The sequence below is a fragment of the Anas acuta genome, chromosome 30 (genome assembly GCF_963932015.1).
Source record: "Anas acuta chromosome 30, bAnaAcu1.1, whole genome shotgun sequence".
Taxonomy (NCBI): Eukaryota; Metazoa; Chordata; class Aves; order Anseriformes; family Anatidae; genus Anas; species Anas acuta.
The window spans coordinates 961,326-988,405 of NC_089008.1; the positions used below are offsets into that span (position 1 = coordinate 961,326).

Here is a 27,080-nt window from a genome sequence, read left to right on the forward strand (position 1 = left end):
GAAATCACGTGTTTGAGATAACGTCGGTTGAATAGGTAAAGCCCAAACTCCTTTTTCATCCTCAGTCCAAAACTCAGCACCATACTAGCTCCAATAATGAAAATTCACTCTATCCCAGAGAAAACCTGGGCAGCCTTGCAGGGGAGGGCCAAGGCTGACCCGAACTACCCACAAAGAAAATCTGTCCTGGAAGAACAGTGTGTGGAGGGCTGCCTGAAGGGCCCACAGCAGGGAAATGACAGAAGCTTACCGCTCCAGAAATTCTGGCTTCCAAGGACCTCCAGCAAGTGCTTTGTCATATCAACTGTCCCCGTGCAAATAAGCTGGACCCCAGGCTGCCAGTGCGCAGTGCAGTTTCCCAGCACAGAGCAGGACAGCCTGCACTGTGTGGAATGCCCTCTTCCCTGTGCTGTAAGGCAAGATCTTCTCTTTCCTCTGCTCTTCCCGAGGGGGGGGAATGCTTGCAAAGAAAGTCCTTCCCTGGACAAAGGCTTGGAAATCAGCATAGCTGGGGCCCCCTCTGCGGACGTGGCTTTGGTTTGTGAGGAATGGGTTTCCTCTGAATTATAATGAGGGTCGTCAGCTGCAGACGAGAGCCAAGTCCTTGTGGATAAGGCAAGGAACTAACCAAAGTAACGATTTCCTGAGGAGCAGCAACGTGGGAGAGTGGAGCTCAGCTGGGATGTCCACCATGACATTCAGCTGATTATAAAATCAGAAGAGGTCAGCTTCCATCAGAACAGACACTGGACATGCCTTTGAGCACAGGTTACTCGTGAGAACGCCTCTGTCTCAAAGAGCTTGTTCTGGGAAGGGGAAGCATTCAGGTGGCACACAAAGAAGCGCGTGCTTAAAAACAGCCAGATTGCACTTGGACCATCCTCCAGCTCAGTATAGTATTTCTAGGGGGAAAAGCCTGTTGCGCAGAGGAGAGCAAGAGTTAAGGAAAAGGATGGGCGTTCGCTACCTGCCCGTAGCTCATACTGTTGCTCCAGCTGAAACAAGCAAACATATGGTAACCACACACACACACACAAGAGAGACCTAAGTGGGAATCCCCTGGGAAGGATAGGATTTCAGAGCCTTTGGACATTGTCCTTGCAGAGGGGTGGTCTCAACCTCCAGGACGCGCTGCCAGCATCTCAGCAATTGCTGTTTCTTCACAAAAACAAAAGGGGGCAGCAAAGACTAGGAGCGCCCCCGAGTCGATGCAGAAGGCTATGGAGATTCCCCGTTTTGTGAGGATAGTGGAAGAAATGGAGAATGAGACGGGTGAGCAGAGCCATCCCCAAGCAGGCCTTCAACTGCCTGAAAGCAAGAGCTGGTCCACAGGGAAACCTTCCTGTGAACTCCTCTGGAGTATGTCCTCAAAATAAAAAGCAGCATGAACCCCCTGACACTGTAAACCCCCCTTCTTGTGGTGAGGGCCCCAAAACTGAACACAGCATTCAAGTTGCATCCTCATCAGAGGGACAGTCTCTTCCCTAGTCCTGTTGGCCACGTTATTTCTGATAGAAAATAGGGTGGATTGGGATGGGTTGGGTGGATTGATAAGTCTGAGTATATCCATCTTCTGTGGGACGGGGTGCTTAGCAACGTGTCCTCCCTTCCAACTGTCTACTTAGAGAGTCCCCAAAGAAAGAGAATGCTGAGTGTGGGCATCTGTCTGCAGGACGAGCACACCATATGCTGCAGAGGTTTTCGGGCAGTGGTATAGTGTTGCTGGTGGTTTTGTTTGTGGCGGAAGGCTTTGGAGCAGGAGCGATAGTGAGGGACGGGGATGTGGCGGGAAGTCTGAAAAGTGGTGGCTGGAGGTGGAGAGGCTGGATCACCAAGCAGCCCTGCCTGATTTGGTGAGGCGCAAGGATTGGGCTGGTGACAATGATCCCTGCCAGAGTCAGAGGGATGCTAGGGGTAGTTGGAAGGGGCGTGACCCAAGACCTCCCTCAGAGGCATCTGCTGTGCACATTGAGGTGGACAGTCCCAGAAGGCACTGCCTTCTAACTCATGTGTCTTGACGTGACTTGTTTTCTTCTTCTCTGGTGTGCACGGTGACTGTGCAGAGGACCTCTGAGCAATAGAGGGTGAGTCTTTCTAATTGCCCACAAGGATTCCCTGAGGGCATACAGGCCTTGGAGGAGGCGAGTGACTACAGCTGCACCAGCAATGGCAGCTGCCCCTGAACCTGCACCACGATCGAGTGAGCCAGTGTGCCAGGGTCAGAGTTCCAACTGGTGTTCCCTACCTTTGGATTTGTCGTAGAAATGCCTAGTGGCCACTAGAGAAACAAGGGACATTTTTAACGCCAAACTCTCTTGCAGGTGCTAGCTCTGCAGCTCCTCAGCAGGCAGTCCCGGTGAGAAGGATGAAGACTCCCCATGCAGGTGAGGGCCTGGCTTCATGCATGCTGTCTGGAGGCAAAGGGAAGCGGAGAGGCTGGGAGCAGTGCACTTGTCTTGGGATGAATGAGAAGAGCACTGCTGGGTGCCTTCCTCTGCTTCCCGGGGTCCCATCCTACCTTGAAATCCCCAGTGCTGCTTCACGGATCCTACTTCACTGCTGGGAAGGTCTCCAGCAAGGCCAGCTTTCAGAGATTTGGAATCTTTGTAAGGGCTTCTCCGGAGGTTTCCACCTCTCTGGCCACACTTTGGGAGAGGTCGTGTCTCCCCTGTGCAATGCAGACAGTTCTAGCTCGGTGGGCTGTCGTGGTTCCGCTCGAGTGGGCAGCCGAGCTCCACCACAGCCGCTCTCTCACTCCCCCTCCTCAAAGAGGACTGGGGAGAAAATATGTGAAAAGGGCTCAAGGATTGAGATAAGGACGAGAAAATCATGCAATAATTAGTGTAACGGGCAAACCAGACTCAGCGTAAGAAGACAGATAGTAAGATTTATTACTCATTACTAACAAGCTAGAGAAGTGAGAAACAAAGGAAAGAAACCAAAAGCACCTCCCCCCCCATCCACCCTCTTCCACCTCCTCCCCCCGAGCGGCGCAGGGGAACGGGGGAATGGGGGTTATGGTCAGTCTACAGCACTTCTTCTCTGCCGCTCCTTCTCGGTCACTCTCGTCCCCTGTGCTGTGGGGTCCCACCCACGGGATGCAGTCCTTGACGAACTGATCCGGAGTGGGCTTCCCACAGTCAGCAGCTCTTCCAGAACTGCTCCAGATATGGGTCCGTACCACGGGGTCCATCCCTCAGGAGAAAACTGCTCCAACCTGGCTCCCCCACGGGCAGCAGCTCCTGCCAGATCACCTGCTCCTGCGTGGTCTCCTCTCCACGGGCTACAGGTCCGGCCCGGAATCTGCTCCGGCAGGGGTCTTCCACAGGCGGCAGCCTCCGTCGGTGCAGGGCCACCTGCTCCACCGTGGTCTCCTCCACGGGCTGCAGCGTGGAACTCTGCTCCACCGTGGTACTCCATGGGCTGCAGGGGGACATCCTGCTTCACCATGGTCCTCACCACAGGCCGCAGGGGACTTCTGCTCCGGCGCCTGGAGCACCTCTCCCCCTCCTTCTACACTGACCTTGGCACCTGCAAGGCTGTTTCTCACTCCCTTGACTCTCCCGGCTGCTGTGTGGCGCAGCGTTTTTTTCCCTGTCTTAAATATGCTCTCACAGAGGCGCAAAACAACATCGCTTATTGGCTCAGATCTGGAAAACAACGGGGCCCTTCCCAAACATGGGGCAGCTTCTAGATCTTTCTCACAGAAACCACCTCTATGGCCCCCTGCTACCAACACCTTGCCACGTAAACCCACTACATGGGCACAGAGGGCTCGGGCATCCTCCGCCTCCGCCCGGCTCTCTTTGTGCATTTGCTGCTCCTTCTGGGATGGCAGCTGGTGTGGCACACTGCCAGAGAGGAGGAACCTGTGGAGGTCTGTCATGCTAAAGGCCCACCCCAGCACTGTGAAACCATTGCTCTTGGAAAAAGCACAGTAAGCCTTCTCCATCGCCTGTCCCGAGCACAAAGCACTCCCCGCTCTGCCTTCAGCTTTACCTGTGCACGTGTCAGGAATGGTCATGCCCTTGGAGAGAACCCACTGGGAGGAGGAGAGGGGGTTCTGATTAACTCTCAGGGGTGGACCACCATGCAAGAGGAACACCAAAGGCAAGGAAGAGCTCTAGCTTTTGAAGGCATATAGGAGTTGAGAGAAGAGGGTCGGACGTCTCTGCACATCGGCAGAAGCTGCCAGACGGTGAGCGAAATAGTTGCTAGCCTTAGCAGAGATGCCTGCTGACCTTTGCCGTGTTCTCGTCTGGAACTTTCGCCTTCCCCCACACAGTCCCTACCAAAGTCCTGGATCAAGCACACATCTTTGACATCGTCCATGTCCTATGCTAGCCCAGTGTACGGCTGCAATTGGTAGTAGAAGGCTTGTGCACGATGAGCTCGTATGAAGATGCTGGGCAGTTGGCATGTCACTTCTCTTGTTCCTTTTCACTCAGACAGCAAAGGAGGAATCTCTCTCCTTGGCGTGAGGGTCCTATCAAATAGCCAGGTCAAGGCTGTGTGTGAGATTCAATCACTGCACCGGCAAGGGAGTGGACTCTTCCATTGTAAACCGTCTTGCAGGTAGGAGCTGCCCAAATGCTCTGCTCTCCTACACAGTCAAGGGAAGACTCAACTTGGTTGTGTTTTGACCCTGGCTGGCAGCTGAACACCACAGAGGCCCTCACTCGCTCTGCCCAAGTGGGATGCAGGAGAGAATCCAAAAGCTAGAAGTGTAGGAAATCACGTGTTTGAGATAACGTCGGTTGAATAGGTAAAGCCCAAACTCCTTTTTCATCCTCAGTCCAAAACTCAGCACCATACTAGCTCCAATAATGAAAATTCACTCTATCCCAGAGAAAACCTGGGCAGCCTTGCAGGGGAGGGCCAAGGCTGACCCGAACTACCCACAAAGAAAATCTGTCCTGGAAGAACAGTGTGTGGAGGGCTGCCTGAAGGGCCCACAGCAGGGAAATGACAGAAGCTTACCGCTCCAGAAATTCTGGCTTCCAAGGACCTCCAGCAAGTGCTTTGTCATATCAACTGTCCCCGTGCAAATAAGCTGGACCCCAGGCTGCCAGTGCGCAGTGCAGTTTCCCAGCACAGAGCAGGACAGCCTGCACTGTGTGGAATGCCCTCTTCCCTGTGCTGTAAGGCAAGATCTTCTCTTTCCTCTGCTCTTCCCGGGGGGGGGGAATGCTTGCAAAGAAAGTCCTTCCCTGGACAAAGGCTTGGAAATCAGCATAGCTGGGGCCCCCTCTGCGGACGTGGCTTTGGTTTGTGAGGAATGGGTTTCCTCTGAATTATAATGAGGGTCGTCAGCTGCAGACGAGAGCCAAGTCCTTGTGGATAAGGCAAGGAACTAACCAAAGTAACGATTTCCTGAGGAGCAGCAACGTGGGAGAGTGGAGCTCAGCTGGGATGTCCACCATGACATTCAGCTGATTATAAAATCAGAAGAGGTCAGCTTCCATCAGAACAGACACTGGACATGCCTTTGAGCACAGGTTACTCGTGAGAACGCCTCTGTCTCAAAGAGCTTGTTCTGGGAAGGGGAAGCATTCAGGTGGCACACAAAGAAGCGCGTGCTTAAAAACAGCCAGATTGCACTTGGACCATCCTCCAGCTCAGTATAGTATTTCTAGGGGGAAAAGCCTGTTGCGCAGAGGAGAGCAAGAGTTAAGGAAAAGGATGGGCGTTCGCTACCTGCCCGTAGCTCATACTGTTGCTCCAGCTGAAACAAGCAAACATATGGTAACCACACACACACACACAAGAGAGACCTAAGTGGGAATCCCCTGGGAAGGATAGGATTTCAGAGCCTTTGGACATTGTCCTTGCAGAGGGGTGGTCTCAACCTCCAGGACGCGCTGCCAGCATCTCAGCAGTTGCTGTTTCTTCACAAAAACAAAAGGGGGCAGCAAAGACTAGGAGCGCCCCCGAGTCGATGCAGAAGGCTATGGAGATTCCCCGTTTTGTGAGGATAGTGGAAGAAATGGAGAATGAGACGGGTGAGCAGAGCCATCCCCAAGCAGGCCTTCAACTGCCTGAAAGCAAGAGCTGGTCCACAGGGAAACCTTCCTGTGAACTCCTCTGGAGTATGTCCTCAAAATAAAAAGCAGCATGAACCCCCTGACACTGTAAACCCCCCTTCTTGTGGTGAGGGCCCCAAAACTGAACACAGCATTCAAGTTGCATCCTCATCAGAGGGACAGTCTCTTCCCTAGTCCTGTTGGCCACGTTATTTCTGATAGAAAATAGGGTGGATTGGGATGGGTTGGGTGGATTGATAAGTCTGAGTATATCCATCTTCTGTGGGACGGGGTGCTTAGCAACGTGTCCTCCCTTCCAACTGTCTACTTAGAGAGTCCCCAAAGAAAGAGAATGCTGAGTGTGGGCATCTGTCTGCAGGACGAGCACACCATATGCTGCAGAGGTTTTCGGGCAGTGGTATAGTGTTGCTGGTGGTTTTGTTTGTGGCGGAAGGCTTTGGAGCAGGAGCGATAGTGAGGGACGGGGATGTGGCGGGAAGTCTGAAAAGTGGTGGCTGGAGGTGGAGAGGCTGGATCACCAAGCAGCCCTGCCTGATTTGGTGAGGCGCAAGGATTGGGCTGGTGACAATGATCCCTGCCAGAGTCAGAGGGATGCTAGGGGTAGTTGGAAGGGGCGTGACCCAAGACCTCCCTCAGAGGCATCTGCTGTGCACATTGAGGTGGACAGTCCCAGAAGGCACTGCCTTCTAACTCATGTGTCTTGACGTGACTTGTTTTCTTCTTCTCTGGTGTGCACGGTGACTGTGCAGAGGACCTCTGAGCAATAGAGGGTGAGTCTTTCTAATTGCCCACAAGGATTCCCTGAGGGCATACAGGCCTTGGAGGAGGCGAGTGACTACAGCTGCACCAGCAATGGCAGCTGCCCCTGAACCTGCACCACGATCGAGTGAGCCAGTGTGCCAGGGTCAGAGTTCCAACTGGTGTTCCCTACCTTTGGATTTGTCGTAGAAATGCCTAGTGGCCACTAGAGAAACAAGGGACATTTTTAACGCCAAACTCTCTTGCAGGTGCTAGCTCTGCAGCTCCTCAGCAGGCAGTCCCGGTGAGAAGGATGAAGACTCCCCATGCAGGTGAGGGCCTGGCTTCATGCATGCTGTCTGGAGGCAAAGGGAAGCGGAGAGGCTGGGAGCAGTGCACTTGTCTTGGGATGAATGAGAAGAGCACTGCTGGGTGCCTTCCTCTGCTTCCCGGGGTCCCATCCTACCTTGAAATCCCCAGTGCTGCTTCACGGATCCTACTTCACTGCTGGGAAGGTCTCCAGCAAGGCCAGCTTTCAGAGATTTGGAATCTTTGTAAGGGCTTCTCCGGAGGTTTCCACCTCTCTGGCCACACTTTGGGAGAGGTCGTGTCTCCCCTGTGCAATGCAGACAGTTCTAGCTCGGTGGGCTGTCGTGGTTCCGCTCGAGTGGGCAGCCGAGCTCCACCACAGCCGCTCTCTCACTCCCCCTCCTCAAAGAGGACTGGGGAGAAAATATGTGAAAAGGGCTCAAGGATTGAGATAAGGACGAGAAAATCACGCAATAATTAGTGTAACGGGCAAACCAGACTCAGCGTAAGAAGACAGATAGTAAGATTTATTACTCATTACTAACAAGCTAGAGAAGTGAGAAACAAAGGAAAGAAACCAAAAGCACCTCCCCCCCCATCCACCCTCTTCCACCTCCTCCCCCCGAGCGGCGCAGGGGAACGGGGGAATGGGGGTTATGGTCAGTCTACAGCACTTCTTCTCTGCCGCTCCTTCTCGGTCACTCTCGTCCCCTGTGCTGTGGGGTCCCACCCACGGGATGCAGTCCTTGACGAACTGATCCGGAGTGGGCTTCCCACAGTCAGCAGCTCTTCCAGAACTGCTCCAGATATGGGTCCGTACCACGGGGTCCATCCCTCAGGAGAAAACTGCTCCAACCTGGCTCCCCCACGGGCAGCAGCTCCTGCCAGATCACCTGCTCCTGCGTGGTCTCCTCTCCACGGGCTACAGGTCCGGCCCGGAATCTGCTCCGGCAGGGGTCTTCCACAGGCGGCAGCCTCCGTCGGTGCAGGGCCACCTGCTCCACCGTGGTCTCCTCCACGGGCTGCAGCGTGGAACTCTGCTCCACCGTGGTACTCCATGGGCTGCAGGGGGACATCCTGCTTCACCATGGTCCTCACCACAGGCCGCAGGGGACTTCTGCTCCGGCGCCTGGAGCACCTCTCCCCCTCCTTCTACACTGACCTTGGCACCTGCAAGGCTGTTTCTCACTCCCTTGACTCTCCCGGCTGCTGTGTGGCGCAGCGTTTTTTTCCCTGTCTTAAATATGCTCTCACAGAGGCGCAAAACAACATCGCTTATTGGCTCAGATCTGGAAAACAACGGGGCCCTTCCCAAACATGGGGCAGCTTCTAGATCTTTCTCACAGAAACCACCTCTATGGCCCCCTGCTACCAACACCTTGCCACGTAAACCCACTACATGGGCACAGAGGGCTCGGGCATCCTCCGCCTCCGCCCGGCTCTCTTTGTGCATTTGCTGCTCCTTCTGGGATGGCAGCTGGTGTGGCACACTGCCAGAGAGGAGGAACCTGTGGAGGTCTGTCATGCTAAAGGCCCACCCCAGCACTGTGAAACCATTGCTCTTGGAAAAAGCACAGTAAGCCTTCTCCATCGCCTGTCCCGAGCACAAAGCACTCCCCGCTCTGCCTTCAGCTTTACCTGTGCACGTGTCAGGAATGGTCATGCCCTTGGAGAGAACCCACTGGGAGGAGGAGAGGGGGTTCTGATTAACTCTCAGGGGTGGACCACCATGCAAGAGGAACACCAAAGGCAAGGAAGAGCTCTAGCTTTTGAAGGCATATAGGAGTTGAGAGAAGAGGGTCGGACGTCTCTGCACATCGGCAGAAGCTGCCAGACGGTGAGCGAAATAGTTGCTAGCCTTAGCAGAGATGCCTGCTGACCTTTGCCGTGTTCTCGTCTGGAACTTTCGCCTTCCCCCACACAGTCCCTACCAAAGTCCTGGATCAAGCACACATCTTTGACATCGTCCATGTCCTATGCTAGCCCAGTGTACGGCTGCAATTGGTAGTAGAAGGCTTGTGCACGATGAGCTCGTATGAAGATGCTGGGCAGTTGGCATGTCACTTCTCTTGTTCCTTTTCACTCAGACAGCAAAGGAGGAATCTCTCTCCTTGGCGTGAGGGTCCTATCAAATAGCCACGTCAAGGCTGTGTGTGAGATTCAATCACTGCACCGGCAAGGGAGTGGACTCTTCCATTGTAAACCGTCTTGCAGGTAGGAGCTGCCCAAATGCTCTGCTCTCCTACACAGTCAAGGGAAGACTCAACTTGGTTGTGTTTTGACCCTGGCTGGCAGCTGAACACCACAGAGGCCCTCACTCGCTCTGCCCAAGTGGGATGCAGGAGAGAATCCAAAAGCTAGAAGTGTAGGAAATCACGTGTTTGAGATAACGTCGGTTGAATAGGTAAAGCCCAAACTCCTTTTTCATCCTCAGTCCAAAACTCAGCACCATACTAGCTCCAATAATGAAAATTCACTCTATCCCAGAGAAAACCTGGGCAGCCTTGCAGGGGAGGGCCAAGGCTGACCCGAACTACCCACAAAGAAAATCTGTCCTGGAAGAACAGTGTGTGGAGGGCTGCCTGAAGGGCCCACAGCAGGGAAATGACAGAAGCTTACCGCTCCAGAAATTCTGGCTTCCAAGGACCTCCAGCAAGTGCTTTGTCATATCAACTGTCCCCGTGCAAATAAGCTGGACCCCAGGCTGCCAGTGCGCAGTGCAGTTTCCCAGCACAGAGCAGGACAGCCTGCACTGTGTGGAATGCCCTCTTCCCTGTGCTGTAAGGCAAGATCTTCTCTTTCCTCTGCTCTTCCCGGGGGGGGGGAATGCTTGCAAAGAAAGTCCTTCCCTGGACAAAGGCTTGGAAATCAGCATAGCTGGGGCCCCCTCTGCGGACGTGGCTTTGGTTTGTGAGGAATGGGTTTCCTCTGAATTATAATGAGGGTCGTCAGCTGCAGACGAGAGCCAAGTCCTTGTGGATAAGGCAAGGAACTAACCAAAGTAACGATTTCCTGAGGAGCAGCAACGTGGGAGAGTGGAGCTCAGCTGGGATGTCCACCATGACATTCAGCTGATTATAAAATCAGAAGAGGTCAGCTTCCATCAGAACAGACACTGGACATGCCTTTGAGCACAGGTTACTCGTGAGAACGCCTCTGTCTCAAAGAGCTTGTTCTGGGAAGGGGAAGCATTCAGGTGGCACACAAAGAAGCGCGTGCTTAAAAACAGCCAGATTGCACTTGGACCATCCTCCAGCTCAGTATAGTATTTCTAGGGGGAAAAGCCTGTTGCGCAGAGGAGAGCAAGAGTTAAGGAAAAGGATGGGCGTTCGCTACCTGCCCGTAGCTCATACTGTTGCTCCAGCTGAAACAAGCAAACATATGGTAACCACACACACACACACAAGAGAGACCTAAGTGGGAATCCCCTGGGAAGGATAGGATTTCAGAGCCTTTGGACATTGTCCTTGCAGAGGGGTGGTCTCAACCTCCAGGACGCGCTGCCAGCATCTCAGCAGTTGCTGTTTCTTCACAAAAACAAAAGGGGGCAGCAAAGACTAGGAGCGCCCCCGAGTCGATGCAGAAGGCTATGGAGATTCCCCGTTTTGTGAGGATAGTGGAAGAAATGGAGAATGAGACGGGTGAGCAGAGCCATCCCCAAGCAGGCCTTCAACTGCCTGAAAGCAAGAGCTGGTCCACAGGGAAACCTTCCTGTGAACTCCTCTGGAGTATGTCCTCAAAATAAAAAGCAGCATGAACCCCCTGACACTGTAAACCCCCCTTCTTGTGGTGAGGGCCCCAAAACTGAACACAGCATTCAAGTTGCATCCTCATCAGAGGGACAGTCTCTTCCCTAGTCCTGTTGGCCACGTTATTTCTGATAGAAAATAGGGTGGATTGGGATGGGTTGGGTGGATTGATAAGTCTGAGTATATCCATCTTCTGTGGGACGGGGTGCTTAGCAACGTGTCCTCCCTTCCAACTGTCTACTTAGAGAGTCCCCAAAGAAAGAGAATGCTGAGTGTGGGCATCTGTCTGCAGGACGAGCACACCATATGCTGCGGAGGTTTTCGGGCAGTGGTATAGTGTTGCTGGTGGTTTTGTTTGTGGCGGAAGGCTTTGGAGCAGGAGCGATAGTGAGGGACGGGGATGTGGCGGGAAGTCTGAAAAGTGGTGGCTGGAGGTGGAGAGGCTGGATCACCAAGCAGCTCTGCCTGATTTGGTGAGGCGCAAGGATTGGGCTGGTGGCAATGATCCCTGCCAGAGTCAGAGGGATGCTAGGGGTAGTTGGAAGGGGCGTGACCCAAGACCTCCCTCAGAGGCATCTGCTGTGCACATTGAGGTGGACAGTCCCAGAAGGCACTGCCTTCTAACTCATGTGTCTTGACGTGACTTGTTTTCTTCTTCTCTGGTGTGCACGGTGACTGTGCAGAGGACCTCTGAGCAATAGAGGGTGAGTCTTTCTAATTGCCCACAAGGATTCCCTGAGGGCATACAGGCCTTGGAGGAGGCGAGTGACTACAGCTGCACCAGCAATGGCAGCTGCCCCTGAACCTGCACCACGATCGAGTGAGCCAGTGTGCCAGGGTCAGAGTTCCAACTGGTGTTCCCTACCTTTGGATTTGTCGTAGAAATGCCTAGTGGCCACTAGAGAAACAAGGGACATTTTTAACGCCAAACTCTCTTGCAGGTGCTAGCTCTGCAGCTCCTCAGCAGGCAGTCCCGGTGAGAAGGATGAAGACTCCCCATGCAGGTGAGGGCCTGGCTTCATGCATGCTGTCTGGAGGCAAAGGGAAGCGGAGAGGCTGGGAGCAGTGCACTTGTCTTGGGATGAATGAGAAGAGCACTGCTGGGTGCCTTCCTCTGCTTCCCGGGGTCCCATCCTACCTTGAAATCCCCAGTGCTGCTTCACGGATCCTACTTCACTGCTGGGAAGGTCTCCAGCAAGGCCAGCTTTCAGAGATTTGGAATCTTTGTAAGGGCTTCTCCGGAGGTTTCCACCTCTCTGGCCACACTTTGGGAGAGGTCGTGTCTCCCCTGTGCAATGCAGACAGTTCTAGCTCGGTGGGCTGTCGTGGTTCCGCTCGAGTGGGCAGCCGAGCTCCACCACAGCCGCTCTCTCACTCCCCCTCCTCAAAGAGGACTGGGGAGAAAATATGTGAAAAGGGCTCAAGGATTGAGATAAGGACGAGAAAATCACGCAATAATTAGTGTAACGGGCAAACCAGACTCAGCGTAAGAAGACAGATAGTAAGATTTATTACTCATTACTAACAAGCTAGAGAAGTGAGAAACAAAGGAAAGAAACCAAAAGCACCTCCCCCCCCATCCACCCTCTTCCACCTCCTCCCCCCGAGCGGCGCAGGGGAACGGGGGAATGGGGGTTATGGTCAGTCTACAGCACTTCTTCTCTGCCGCTCCTTCTCGGTCACTCTCGTCCCCTGTGCTGTGGGGTCCCACCCACGGGATGCAGTCCTTGACGAACTGATCCGGAGTGGGCTTCCCACAGTCAGCAGCTCTTCCAGAACTGCTCCAGATATGGGTCCGTACCACGGGGTCCATCCCTCAGGAGAAAACTGCTCCAACCTGGCTCCCCCACGGGCAGCAGCTCCTGCCAGATCACCTGCTCCTGCGTGGTCTCCTCTCCACGGGCTACAGGTCCGGCCCGGAATCTGCTCCGGCAGGGGTCTTCCACAGGCGGCAGCCTCCGTCGGTGCAGGGCCACCTGCTCCACCGTGGTCTCCTCCACGGGCTGCAGCGTGGAACTCTGCTCCACCGTGGTACTCCATGGGCTGCAGGGGGACATCCTGCTTCACCATGGTCCTCACCACAGGCCGCAGGGGACTTCTGCTCCGGCGCCTGGAGCACCTCTCCCCCTCCTTCTACACTGACCTTGGCACCTGCAAGGCTGTTTCTCACTCCCTTGACTCTCCCGGCTGCTGTGTGGCGCAGCGTTTTTTTCCCTGTCTTAAATATGCTCTCACAGAGGCGCAAAACAACATCGCTTATTGGCTCAGATCTGGAAAACAACGGGGCCCTTCCCAAACATGGGGCGGCTTCTAGATCTTTCTCACAGAAACCACCCCTATGGCCTCCTGCTACCAACACCTTGCCACGTAAACCCACTACATGGGCACAGAGGGCTCGGGCATCCTCCGCCTCCGCCCGGCTCTCTTTGTGCATTTGCTGCTCCTTCTGGGATGGCAGCTGGTGTGGCACACTGCCAGAGAGGAGGAACCTGTGGAGGTCTGTCATGCTAAAGGCCCACCCCAGCACTGTAAAACCATTGCTCTTGGAAAAAGCACAGTAAGCCTTCTCCATCGCCTGTCCCGAGCACAAAGCACTCCCCGCTCTGCCTTCAGCTTTACCCGAAAGCAAGAGCTGGTCCACAGGGAAACCTTTCTGTGAACTTCTGTAAGTGTGTCCTCAAATGAAGGAGTAGCATGAAATCTTCCTAGCAAAGATCATAGGATGCTGCAGTTTGTCTCTGGGCAGCTGAGAGATACTCATGGCCTTGAGAGCATTAGTGCGGCTCCATAGTAGGATACATTGGCCCAAACCCAAGACATTGCTATCACACCCATGTTTCCTCCCACATCATATATTCTTCCTCAAATGCTCTGTAATTATTTCTTGTTCTTACTTTGGGAACGTTATTTTCTAAATTTCCTCTCTTATGTTTTTTTTTTCTTTTTTTTCTTTTTTTTTTTCATACGAACCTTATGCTAAGAACTTGAGACCAAGATCCGCAGTGTCCAAGAGCTAATAGAGTTTTATCAGCATTTAAGTAAGTATGCAGGATTCTGCTCTTCTTGACTGTGGTCATCTTTGGGAATATCTCATGTGGGATGTCTCACTGTCGGGAGATGTGAGCCCCTGTGTGGTCTGCTCCTCTAACGCTGTAATGCACAGAAGCCCTTTTCTTTTCCATAGCTGAAGACTTAGCCTTTGGGAAGAGCCTTTGCCTCTGTGGTGGAGAGTAGAAATCTCTTAAAGAATGGGCTCAGAAAAAGATACTGCGAGGGGTAACACGTTATTTTGAGAATTTCCTCATTGCTGTATGCTCAAGAAGAGTGTCTTACCCCTTTGTGAGACTTCCCTGTGATAAGTAGGGCATGAGACAATGCTGGGTCTTCCCCTGCTCAGTGAAGCAATGAACCTCCTTAACCATATACTCTCTTGCAGTTAATATCTCTGCAACTCCTTGGCTGGTAGTCCCAGATGGAAAGATGATGACACCCCATGCAGGTGAGAGCCTGGCTTTATGCATGCTGTCTGGAGGCAAAGAGACTGGGAACAGTGCACTTGTCTTGGGATGAATTAGAAGGACACTGCTGGGTCTATTTATCTGCTTTCTGTGGTCCTATCCTACTCTGGAACCTCCAGTGTTTCTCAAAATTTATGCTACGGAGCTAGGAAGGTGTCAGACAAGGGCAGCTCTCTCAGAAGTGGCATCCTCATAAGGGCTTCTCCAGAGATTTTAAACTCTCTCGCCATGCTTTGGAGGTGGTGAAGCCTTCCATGTGAAACCATTGCTCTTGGAAAAAGCACAGTAAGCCTTCTCCATCGCCTGTCCCGAGCACAAAGCACTCCCCGCTCTGCCTTCAGCTTTACCTGTGCACGTGTCAGGAATGGTCATGCCCTTGGAGAGAACCCACTGGGAGGAGGAGAGGGGGTTCTGATTAACTCTCAGGGGTGGACCACCATGCAAGAGGAACACCAAAGGCAAGGAAGAGCTCTAGCTTTTGAAGGCATATAGGAGTTGAGAGAAGAGGGTCGGACGTCTCTGCACATCGGCAGAAGCTGCCAGACGGTGAGCGAAATAGTTGCTAGCCTTAGCAGAGATGCCTGCTGACCTTTGCTGTGTTCTCGTCTGGAACTTTCGCCTTCCCCCACACAGTCCCTACCAAAGTCCTGGATCAAGCACACATCTTTGACATCGTCCATGTCCTATGCTAGCCCAGTGTACGGCTGCAATTGGTAGTGGAAGGCTTGTGCACGATGAGCTCGTATGAAGATGCTGGGCAGTTGGCATGTCACTTCTCTTGTTCCTTTTCACTCAGACAGCAAAGGAGGAATCTCTCTCCTTGGCGTGAGGGTCCTATCAAATAGCCAGGTCAAGGCTGTGTGTGAGATTCAATCACTGCACCGGCAAGGGAGTGGACTCTTCCATTGTAAACCGTCTTGCAGGTAGGAGCTGCCCAAATGCTCTGCTCTCCTACACAGTCAAGGGAAGACTCAACTTGGTTGTGTTTTGACCCTGGCTGGCAGCTGAACACCACAGAGGCCCTCACTCGCTCTGCCCAAGTGGGATGCAGGAGAGAATCCAAAAGCTAGAAGTGTAGGAAATCACGTGTTTGAGATAACGTCGGTTGAATAGGTAAAGCCCAAACTCCTTTTTCATCCTCAGTCCAAAACTTAGCACCATACTAGCTCCAATAATGAAAATTCACTCTATCCCAGAGAAAACCTGGGCAGCCTTGCAGGGGAGGGCCAAGGCTGACCCGAACTACCCACAAAGAAAATCTGTCCTGGAAGAACAGTGTGTGGAGGGCTGCCTGAAGGGCCCACAGCAGGGAAATGACAGAAGCTTACCGCTCCAGAAATTCTGGCTTCCAAGGACCTCCAGCAAGTGCTTTGTCATATCAACTGTCCCCGTGCAAATAAGCTGGACCCCAGGCTGCCAGTGCGCAGTGCAGTTTCCCAGCACAGAGCAGGACAGCCTGCACTGTGTGGAATGCCCTCTTCCCTGTGCTGTAAGGCAAGATCTTCTCTTTCCTCTGCTCTTCCCGGGGGGGGGGAATGCTTGCAAAGAAAGTCCTTCCCTGGACAAAGGCTTGGAAATCAGCATAGCTGGGGCCCCCTCTGCGGACGTGGCTTTGGTTTGTGAGGAATGGGTTTCCTCTGAATTATAATGAGGGTCGTCAGCTGCAGACGAGAGCCAAGTCCTTGTGGATAAGGCAAGGAACTAACCAAAGTAACGATTTCCTGAGGAGCAGCAACGTGGGAGAGTGGAGCTCAGCTGGGATGTCCACCATGACATTCAGCTGATTATAAAATCAGAAGAGGTCAGCTTCCATCAGAACAGACACTGGACATGCCTTTGAGCACAGGTTACTCGTGAGAACGCCTCTGTCTCAAAGAGCTTGTTCTGGGAAGGGGAAGCATTCAGGTGGCACACAAAGAAGCGCGTGCTTAAAAACAGCCAGATTGCACTTGGACCATCCTCCAGCTCAGTATAGTATTTCTAGGGGGAAAAGCCTGTTGCGCAGAGGAGAGCAAGAGTTAAGGAAAAGGATGGGCGTTCGCTACCTGCCCGTAGCTCATACTGTTGCTCCAGCTGAAACAAGCAAACATATGGTAACCACACACACACACACAAGAGAGACCTAAGTGGGAATCCCCTGGGAAGGATAGGATTTCAGAGCCTTTGGACATTGTCCTTGCAGAGGGGTGATCTCAACCTCCAGGACGAGCTGCCAGCATCTCAGCAATTGCTGTTTCTTCACAAAAACAAAAGGGGGCAGCAAAGACTAGGAGCGCCCCCGAGTCGATGCAGAAGGCTATGGAGATTCCCCGTTTTGTGAGGATAGTGGAAGAAATGGAGAATGAGACGGGTGAGCAGAGCCATCCCCAAGCAGGCCTTCAACTGCCTGAAAGCAAGAGCTGGTCCACAGGGAAACCTTCCTGTGAACTCCTCTGGAGTATGTCCTCAAAATAAAAAGCAGCATGAACCCCCTGACACTGTAAACCCCCCTTCTTGTGGTGAGGGCCCCAAAACTGAACACAGCATTCAAGTTGCATCCTCATCAGAGGGACAGTCTCTTCCCTAGTCCTGTTGGCCACGTTATTTCTGATAGAAAATAGGGTGGATTGGGATGGGTTGGGTGGATTGATAAGTCTGAGTATATCCATCTTCTGTGGGACGGGGTGCTTAGCAACGTGTCCTCCCTTCCAACTGTCTACTTAGAGAGTCCCCAAAGAAAGAGAATGCTGAGTGTGGGCATCTGTCTGCAGGACGAGCACACCATATGCTGCGGAGGTTTTCGGGCAGTGGTATAGTGTTGCTGGTGGTTTTGTTTGTGGCGGAAGGCTTTGGAGCAGGAGCGATAGTGAGGGACGGGGATGTGGCGGGAAGTCTGAAAAGTGGTGGCTGGAGGTGGAGAGGCTGGATCACCAAGCAGCCCTGCCTGATTTGGTGAGGCGCAAGGATTGGGCTGGTGGCAATGATCCCTGCCAGAGTCAGAGGGATGCTAGGGGTAGTTGGAAGGGGCGTGACCCAAGACCTCCCTCAGAGGCATCTGCTGTGCACATTGAGGTGGACAGTCCCAGAAGGCACTGCCTTCTAACTCATGTGTCTTGACGTGACTTGTTTTCTTCTTCTCTGGTGTGCACGGTGACTGTGCAGAGGACCTCTGAGCAATAGAGGGTGAGTCTTTCTAATTGCCCACAAGGATTCCCTGAGGGCATACAGGCCTTGGAGGAGGCGAGTGACTACAGCTGCACCAGCAATGGCAGCTGCCCCTGAACCTGCACCACGATCGAGTGAGCCAGTGTGCCAGGGTCAGAGTTCCAACTGGTGTTCCCTACCTTTGGATTTGTCGTAGAAATGCCTAGTGGCCACTAGAGAAACAAGGGACATTTTTAACGCCAAACTCTCTTGCAGGTGCTAGCTCTGCAGCTCCTCAGCAGGCAGTCCCGGTGAGAAGGATGAAGACTCCCCATGCAGGTGAGGGCCTGGCTTCATGCATGCTGTCTGGAGGCAAAGGGAAGCGGAGAGGCTGGGAGCAGTGCACTTGTCTTGGGATGAATGAGAAGAGCACTGCTGGGTGCCTTCCTCTGCTTCCCGGGGTCCCATCCTACCTTGAAATCCCCAGTGCTGCTTCACGGATCCTACTTCACTGCTGGGAAGGTCTCCAGCAAGGCCAGCTTTCAGAGATTTGGAATCTTTGTAAGGGCTTCTCCGGAGGTTTCCACCTCTCTGGCCACACTTTGGGAGAGGTCGTGTCTCCCCTGTGCAATGCAGACAGTTCTAGCTCGGTGGGCTGTCGTGGTTCCGCTCGAGTGGGCAGCCGAGCTCCACCACAGCCGCTCTCTCACTCCCCCTCCTCAAAGAGGACTGGGGAGAAAATATGTGAAAAGGGCTCAAGGATTGAGATAAGGACGAGAAAATCACGCAATAATTAGTGTAACGGGCAAACCAGACTCAGCGTAAGAAGACAGATAGTAAGATTTATTACTCATTACTAACAAGCTAGAGAAGTGAGAAACAAAGGAAAGAAACCAAAAGCACCTCCCCCCCCATCCACCCTCTTCCACCTCCTCCCCCCGAGCGGCGCAGGGGAACGGGGGAATGGGGGTTATGGTCAGTCTACAGCACTTCTTCTCTGCCGCTCCTTCTCGGTCACTCTCGTCCCCTGTGCTGTGGGGTCCCACCCACGGGATGCAGTCCTTGACGAACTGATCCGGAGTGGGCTTCCCACAGTCAGCAGCTCTTCCAGAACTGCTCCAGATATGGGTCCGTACCACGGGGTCCATCCCTCAGGAGAAAACTGCTCCAACCTGGCTCCCCCACGGGCAGCAGCTCCTGCCAGATCACCTGCTCCTGCGTGGTCTCCTCTCCACGGGCTACAGGTCCGGCCCGGAATCTGCTCCGGCAGGGGTCTTCCACAGGCGGCAGCCTCCGTCGGTGCAGGGCCACCTGCTCCACCGTGGTCTCCTCCACGGGCTGCAGCGTGGAACTCTGCTCCACCGTGGTACTCCATGGGCTGCAGGGGGACATCCTGCTTCACCATGGTCCTCACCACAGGCCGCAGGGGACTTCTGCTCCGGCGCCTGGAGCACCTCTCCCCCTCCTTCTACACTGACCTTGGCACCTGCAAGGCTGTTTCTCACTCCCTTGACTCTCCCGGCTGCTGTGTGGCGCAGCGTTTTTTTCCCTGTCTTAAATATGCTCTCACAGAGGCGCAAAACAACATCGCTTATTGGCTCAGATCTGGAAAACAACGGGGCCCTTCCCAAACATGGGGCGGCTTCTAGATCTTTCTCACAGAAACCACCCCTATGGCCCCCTGCTACCAACACCTTGCCACGTAAACCCACTACATGGGCACAGAGGGCTCGGGCATCCTCCGCCTCCGCCCGGCTCTCTTTGTGCATTTGCTGCTCCTTCTGGGATGGCAGCTGGTGTGGCACACTGCCAGAGAGGAGGAACCTGTGGAGGTCTGTCATGCTAAAGGCCCACCCCAGCACTGTAAAACCATTGCTCTTGGAAAAAGCACAGTAAGCCTTCTCCATCGCCTGTCCCGAGCACAAAGCACTCCCCGCTCTGCCTTCAGCTTTACCCGAAAGCAAGAGCTGGTCCACAGGGAAACCTTTCTGTGAACTTCTGTAAGTGTGTCCTCAAATGAAGGAGTAGCATGAAATCTTCCTAGCAAAGATCATAGGATGCTGCAGTTTGTCTCTGGGCAGCTGAGAGATACTCATGGCCTTGAGAGCATTAGTGCGGCTCCATAGTAGGATACATTGGCCCAAACCCAAGACATTGCTATCACACCCATGTTTCCTCCCACATCATATATTCTTCCTCAAATGCTCTGTAATTATTTCTTGTTCTTACTTTGGGAAAGTTATTTTCTAAATTTCCTCTCTTATGTTTTTTTTTTTCTTTTTTTTCTTTTTTTTTTTTCATACGAACCTTATGCTAAGAACTTGAGACCAAGATCCGCAGTGTCCAAGAGCTAATAGAGTTTTATCAGCATTTAAGTAAGTATGCAGGATTCTGCTCTTCTTGACTGTGGTCATCTTTGGGAATATCTCATGTGGGATGTCTCACTGTCGGGAGATGTGAGCCCCTGTGTGGTCTGCTCCTCTAACGCTGTAATGCACAGAAGCCCTTTTCTTTTCCATAGCTGAAGACTTAGCCTTTGGGAAGAGCCTTTGCCTCTGTGGTGGAGAGTAGAAATCTCTTAAAGAATGGGCTCAGAAAAAGATACTGCGAGGGGTAACACGTTATTTTGAGAATTTCCTCATTGCTGTATGCTCAAGAAGAGTGTCTTACCCCTTTGTGAGACTTCCCTGTGATAAGTAGGGCATGAGACAATGCTGGGTCTTCCCCTGCTCAGTGAAGCAATGAACCTCCTTAACCATATACTCTCTTGCAGTTAATATCTCTGCAACTCCTTGGCTGGTAGTCCCAGATGGAAAGATGATGACACCCCATGCAGGTGAGAGCCTGGCTTTATGCATGCTGTCTGGAGGCAAAGAGACTGGGAACAGTGCACTTGTCTTGGGATGAATTAGAAGGACACTGCTGGGTCTATTTATCTGCTTTCTGTGGTCCTATCCTACTCTGGAACCTCCAGTGTTTCTCAAAATTTATGCTACGGAGCTAGGAAGGTGTCAGACAAGGGCAGCTCTCTCAGAAGTGGCATCCTCATAAGGGCTTCTCCAGAGATTTTAAACTCTCTCGCCATGCTTTGGGGCTGGTGAAGCCTTCCATGTGAAACCATTGCTCTTGGAAAAAGCACAGTAAGCCTTCTCCATCGCCTGTCCCGAGCACAAAGCACTCCCCGCTCTGCCTTCTGCTTTACCTGTGCACGTGTCAGGAATGGTCATGCCCTTGGAGAGAACCCACTGGGAGGAGGAGAGGGGGTTCTGATTAACTCTCAGGGGTGGACCACCATGCAAGAGGAACACCAAAGGCAAGGAAGAGCTCTAGCTTTTGAAGGCATATAGGAGTTGAGAGAAGAGGGTCGGACGTCTCTGCACATCGGCAGAAGCTGCCAGACGGTGAGCGAAATAGTTGCTAGCCTTAGCAGAGATGCCTGCTGACCTTTGCTGTGTTCTCGTCTGGAACTTTCGCCTTCCCCCACACAGTCCCTACCAAAGTCCTGGATCAAGCACACATCTTTGACATCGTCCATGTCCTATGCTAGCCCAGTGTACGGCTGCAATTGGTAGTGGAAGGCTTGTGCACGATGAGCTCGTATGAAGATGCTGGGCAGTTGGCATGTCACTTCTCTTGTTCCTTTTCACTCAGACAGCAAAGGAGGAATCTCTCTCCTTGGCGTGAGGGTCCTATCAAATAGCCAGGTCAAGGCTGTGTGTGAGATTCAATCACTGCACCGGCAAGGGAGTGGACTCTTCCATTGTAAACCGTCTTGCAGGTAGGAGCTGCCCAAATGCTCTGCTCTCCTACACAGTCAAGGGAAGACTCAACTTGGTTGTGTTTTGACCCTGGCTGGCAGCTGAACACCACAGAGGCCCTCACTCGCTCTGCCCAAGTGGGATGCAGGAGAGAATCCAAAAGCTAGAAGTGTAGGAAATCACGTGTTTGAGATAACGTCGGTTGAATAGGTAAAGCCCAAACTCCTTTTTCATCCTCAGTCCAAAACTTAGCACCATACTAGCTCCAATAATGAAAATTCACTCTATCCCAGAGAAAACCTGGGCAGCCTTGCAGGGGAGGGCCAAGGCTGACCCGAACTACCCACAAAGAAAATCTGTCCTGGAAGAACAGTGTGTGGAGGGCTGCCTGAAGGGCCCACAGCAGGGAAATGACAGAAGCTTACCGCTCCAGAAATTCTGGCTTCCAAGGACCTCCAGCAAGTGCTTTGTCATATCAACTGTCCCCGTGCAAATAAGCTGGACCCCAGGCTGCCAGTGCGCAGTGCAGTTTCCCAGCACAGAGCAGGACAGCCTGCACTGTGTGGAATGCCCTCTTCCCTGTGCTGTAAGGCAAGATCTTCTCTTTCCTCTGCTCTTCCCGGGGGGGGGGAATGCTTGCAAAGAAAGTCCTTCCCTGGACAAAGGCTTGGAAATCAGCATAGCTGGGGCCCCCTCTGCGGACGTGGCTTTGGTTTGTGAGGAATGGGTTTCCTCTGAATTATAATGAGGGTCGTCAGCTGCAGACGAGAGCCAAGTCCTTGTGGATAAGGCAAGGAACTAACCAAAGTAACGATTTCCTGAGGAGCAGCAACGTGGGAGAGTGGAGCTCAGCTGGGATGTCCACCATGACATTCAGCTGATTATAAAATCAGAAGAGGTCAGCTTCCATCAGAACAGACACTGGACATGCCTTTGAGCACAGGTTACTCGTGAGAACGCCTCTGTCTCAAAGAGCTTGTTCTGGGAAGGGGAAGCATTCAGGTGGCACACAAAGAAGCGCGTGCTTAAAAACAGCCAGATTGCACTTGGACCATCCTCCAGCTCAGTATAGTATTTCTAGGGGGAAAAGCCTGTTGCGCAGAGGAGAGCAAGAGTTAAGGAAAAGGATGGGCGTTCGCTACCTGCCCGTAGCTCATACTGTTGCTCCAGCTGAAACAAGCAAACATATGGTAACCACACACACACACACAAGAGAGACCTAAGTGGGAATCCCCTGGGAAGGATAGGATTTCAGAGCCTTTGGACATTGTCCTTGCAGAGGGGTGGTCTCAACCTCCAGGACGCGCTGCCAGCATCTCAGCAATTGCTGTTTCTTCACAAAAACAAAAGGGGGCAGCAAAGACTAGGAGCGCCCCTGAGTCGATGCAGAAGGCTATGGAGATTCCCCGTTTTGTGAGGATAGTGGAAGAAATGGAGAATGAGACGGGTGAGCAGAGCCATCCCCAAGCAGGCCTTCAACTGCCTGAAAGCAAGAGCTGGTCCACAGGGAAACCTTCCTGTGAACTCCTCTGGAGTATGTCCTCAAAATAAAAAGCAGCATGAACCCCCTGACACTGTAAACCCCCCTTCTTGTGGTGAGGGCCCCAAAACTGAACACAGCATTCAAGTTGCATCCTCATCAGAGGGACAGTCTCTTCCCTAGTCCTGTTGGCCACGTTATTTCTGATAGAAAATAGGGTGGATTGGGATGGGTTGGGTGGATTGATAAGTCTGAGTATATCCATCTTCTGTGGGACGGGGTGCTTAGCAACGTGTCCTCCCTTCCAACTGTCTACTTAGAGAGTCCCCAAAGAAAGAGAATGCTGAGTGTGGGCATCTGTCTGCAGGACGAGCACACCATATGCTGCAGAGGTTTTCGGGCAGTGGTATAGTGTTGCTGGTGGTTTTGTTTGTGGCGGAAGGCTTTGGAGCAGGAGCGATAGTGAGGGACGGGGATGTGGCGGGAAGTCTGAAAAGTGGTGGCTGGAGGTGGAGAGGCTGGATCACCAAGCAGCCCTGCCTGATTTGGTGAGGCGCAAGGATTGGGCTGGTGGCAATGATCCCTGCCAGAGTCAGAGGGATGCTAGGGGTAGTTGGAAGGGGCGTGACCCAAGACCTCCCTCAGAGGCATCTGCTGTGCACATTGAGGTGGACAGTCCCAGAAGGCACTGCCTTCTAACTCATGTGTCTTGACGTGACTTGTTTTCTTCTTCTCTGGTGTGCACGGTGACTGTGCAGAGGACCTCTGAGCAATAGAGGGTGAGTCTTTCTAATTGCCCACAAGGATTCCCTGAGGGCATACAGGCCTTGGAGGAGGCGAGTGACTACAGCTGCACCAGCAATGGCAGCTGCCCCTGAACCTGCACCACGATCGAGTGAGCCAGTGTGCCAGGGTCAGAGTTCCAACTGGTGTTCCCTACCTTTGGATTTGTCGTAGAAATGCCTAGTGGCCACTAGAGAAACAAGGGACATTTTTAACGCCAAACTCTCTTGCAGGTGCTAGCTCTGCAGCTCCTCAGCAGGCAGTCCCGGTGAGAAGGATGAAGACTCCCCATGCAGGTGAGGGCCTGGCTTCATGCATGCTGTCTGGAGGCAAAGGGAAGCGGAGAGGCTGGGAGCAGTGCACTTGTCTTGGGATGAATGAGAAGAGCACTGCTGGGTGCCTTCCTCTGCTTCCCGGGGTCCCATCCTACCTTGAAATCCCCAGTGCTGCTTCACGGATCCTACTTCACTGCTGGGAAGGTCTCCAGCAAGGCCAGCTTTCAGAGATTTGGAATCTTTGTAAGGGCTTCTCCGGAGGTTTCCACCTCTCTGGCCACACTTTGGGAGAGGTCGTGTCTCCCCTGTGCAATGCAGACAGTTCTAGCTCGGTGGGCTGTCGTGGTTCCGCTCGAGTGGGCAGCCGAGCTCCACCACAGCCGCTCTCTCACTCCCCCTCCTCAAAGAGGACTGGGGAGAAAATATGTGAAAAGGGCTCAAGGATTGAGATAAGGACGAGAAAATCACGCAATAATTAGTGTAACGGGCAAACCAGACTCAGCGTAAGAAGACAGATAGTAAGATTTATTACTCATTACTAACAAGCTAGAGAAGTGAGAAACAAAGGAAAGAAACCAAAAGCACCTCCCCCCCCATCCACCCTCTTCCACCTCCTCCCCCCGAGCGGCGCAGGGGAACGGGGGAATGGGGGTTATGGTCAGTCTACAGCACTTCTTCTCTGCCGCTCCTTCTCGGTCACTCTCGTCCCCTGTGCTGTGGGGTCCCACCCACGGGATGCAGTCCTTGACGAACTGATCCGGAGTGGGCTTCCCACAGTCAGCAGCTCTTCCAGAACTGCTCCAGATATGGGTCCGTACCACGGGGTCCATCCCTCAGGAGAAAACTGCTCCAACCTGGCTCCCCCACGGGCAGCAGCTCCTGCCAGATCACCTGCTCCTGCGTGGTCTCCTCTCCACGGGCTACAGGTCCGGCCCGGAATCTGCTCCGGCAGGGGTCTTCCACAGGCGGCAGCCTCCGTCGGTGCAGGGCCACCTGCTCCACCGTGGTCTCCTCCACGGGCTGCAGCGTGGAACTCTGCTCCACCGTGGTACTCCATGGGCTGCAGGGGGACATCCTGCTTCACCATGGTCCTCACCACAGGCCGCAGGGGACTTCTGCTCCGGCGCCTGGAGCACCTCTCCCCCTCCTTCTACACTGACCTTGGCACCTGCAAGGCTGTTTCTCACTCCCTCGACTCTCCCGGCTGCTGTGTGGCGCAGCGTTTTTTTCCCTGTCTTAAATATGCTCTCACAGAGGCGCAAAACAACATCGCTTATTGGCTCAGATCTGGAAAACAACGGGGCCCTTCCCAAACATGGGGCGGCTTCTAGATCTTTCTCACAGAAACCACCCCTATGGCCCCCTGCTACCAACACCTTGCCACGTAAACCCACTACATGGGCACAGAGGGCTCGGGCATCCTCCGCCTCCGCCCGGCTCTCTTTGTGCATTTGCTGCTCCTTCTGGGATGGCAGCTGGTGTGGCACACTGCCAGAGAGGAGGAACCTGTGGAGGTCTGTCATGCTAAAGGCCCACCCCAGCACTGTGAAACCATTGCTCTTGGAAAAAGCACAGTAAGCCTTCTCCATCGCCTGTCCCGAGCACAAAGCACTCCCCGCTCTGCCTTCAGCTTTACCCGAAAGCAAGAGCTGGTCCACAGGGAAACCTTTCTGTGAACTTCTGTAAGTGTGTCCTCAAATGAAGGAGTAGCATGAAATCTTCCTAGCAAAGATCATAGGATGCTGCAGTTTGTCTCTGGGCAGCTGAGAGATACTCATGGCCTTGAGAGCATTAGTGCGGCTCCATAGTAGGATACATTGGCCCAAACCCAAGACATTGCTATCACACCCATGTTTCCTCCCACATCATATATTCTTCCTCAAATGCTCTGTAATTATTTCTTGTTCTTACTTTGGGAAAGTTATTTTCTAAATTTCCTCTCTTATGTTTTTTTTTTTCTTTTTTTTCTTTTTTTTTTTTCATACGAACCTTATGCTAAGAACTTGAGACCAAGATCCGCAGTGTCCAAGAGCTAATAGAGTTTTATCAGCATTTAAGTAAGTATGCAGGATTCTGCTCTTCTTGACTGTGGTCATCTTTGGGAATATCTCATGTGGGATGTCTCACTGTCGGGAGATGTGAGCCCCTGTGTGGTCTGCTCCTCTAACGCTGTAATGCACAGAAGCCCTTTTCTTTTCCATAGCTGAAGACTTAGCCTTTGGGAAGAGCCTTTGCCTCTGTGGTGGAGAGTAGAAATCTCTTAAAGAATGGGCTCAGAAAAAGATACTGCGAGGGGTAACACGTTATTTTGAGAATTTCCTCATTGCTGTATGCTCAAGAAGAGTGTCTTACCCCTTTGTGAGACTTCCCTGTGATAAGTAGGGCATGAGACAATGCTGGGTCTTCCCCTGCTCAGTGAAGCAATGAACCTCCTTAACCATATACTCTCTTGCAGTTAATATCTCTGCAACTCCTTGGCTGGTAGTCCCAGATGGAAAGATGATGACACCCCATGCAGGTGAGAGCCTGGCTTTATGCATGCTGTCTGGAGGCAAAGAGACTGGGAACAGTGCACTTGTCTTGGGATGAATTAGAAGGACACTGCTGGGTCTATTTATCTGCTTTCTGTGGTCCTATCCTACTCTGGAACCTCCAGTGTTTCTCAAAATTTATGCTACGGAGCTAGGAAGGTGTCAGACAAGGGCAGCTCTCTCAGAAGTGGCATCCTCATAAGGGCTTCTCCAGAGATTTTAAACTCTCTCGCCATGCTTTGGGGCTGGTGAAGCCTTCCATGTCCAATGCAAACTGTTCTAGCTCCTTGGGCACAGAGGGCTCGGGCATCCTCAGCCCTCTCCCGGCTGTGTTTCTAAACTTGATTCTCCTTCTGGCCTAGCAGGTGGTGGGAGGCATTGTCAGAGAGGAGGAATGTGTGAGGTTTGAGGAGGAATGTGGACGTTTGTGTGAGGTTTGTGGAGGAATGTGTGATGTTTGAGGAGAAATGTGGAGGTATAAAATATAAAATCTAGCCTTCATAATGTGGTATAAACCCGGTGGGCAGCTAAAAACTACACATCTGCTCCCTCGTCTTCCTCTGAAAGGAGAGGGGACAAAAGTGGAAAGGTACTAGTGAGAAAGTACGTGAGTTGAGACAAAAACAATTTAATAAGCAAGACCTATGCTGCAAGAACAATCAAAGCAAAATACAGAAGTCATTCACTGCTTCAAATTGTTGGGCAGTGGATAAATAGTAACATCTCAGACTTTGTACGGATTCCCTCATCCAAACACAATCAGTATTCCTTG

The 27,080-nt window shown here is 52.7% G+C and overlaps 1 protein-coding gene across 8 annotated transcripts in view; it reads left to right on the forward strand.

Annotated features, from left to right (window-relative positions):
* The window catches only part of LOC137846090 (E3 ubiquitin-protein ligase TRIM39-like), a 284,383-nt gene that overhangs the window by 203,925 nt on the left and 53,378 nt on the right, over window positions 1–27,080 (forward strand). For 6 of the 8 annotated variants that reach the window (XM_068663767.1, XM_068663769.1, XM_068663770.1 and 3 more), the window contains 8 exons: window positions 13,822–13,878; window positions 14,277–14,339; window positions 17,758–17,820; window positions 19,800–19,856; window positions 20,255–20,317; window positions 23,736–23,798; window positions 25,778–25,834; window positions 26,233–26,295. In XM_068663767.1, the coding sequence (XP_068519868.1) occupies window positions 13,822–13,878; window positions 14,277–14,339; window positions 17,758–17,820; window positions 19,800–19,856; window positions 20,255–20,317; window positions 23,736–23,798; window positions 25,778–25,834; window positions 26,233–26,295 (486 nt within the window). Of the gene's footprint in view, window positions 1–10,653; window positions 10,733–11,363; window positions 11,845–13,821; window positions 13,879–14,276; window positions 14,340–17,757; window positions 17,821–19,799; window positions 19,857–20,254; window positions 20,318–23,735; window positions 23,799–25,777; window positions 25,835–26,232; window positions 26,296–27,080 lie in introns of those variants that run through there. The other 2 variants (XM_068663773.1, XM_068663774.1) reach the window with 2 other exon arrangements.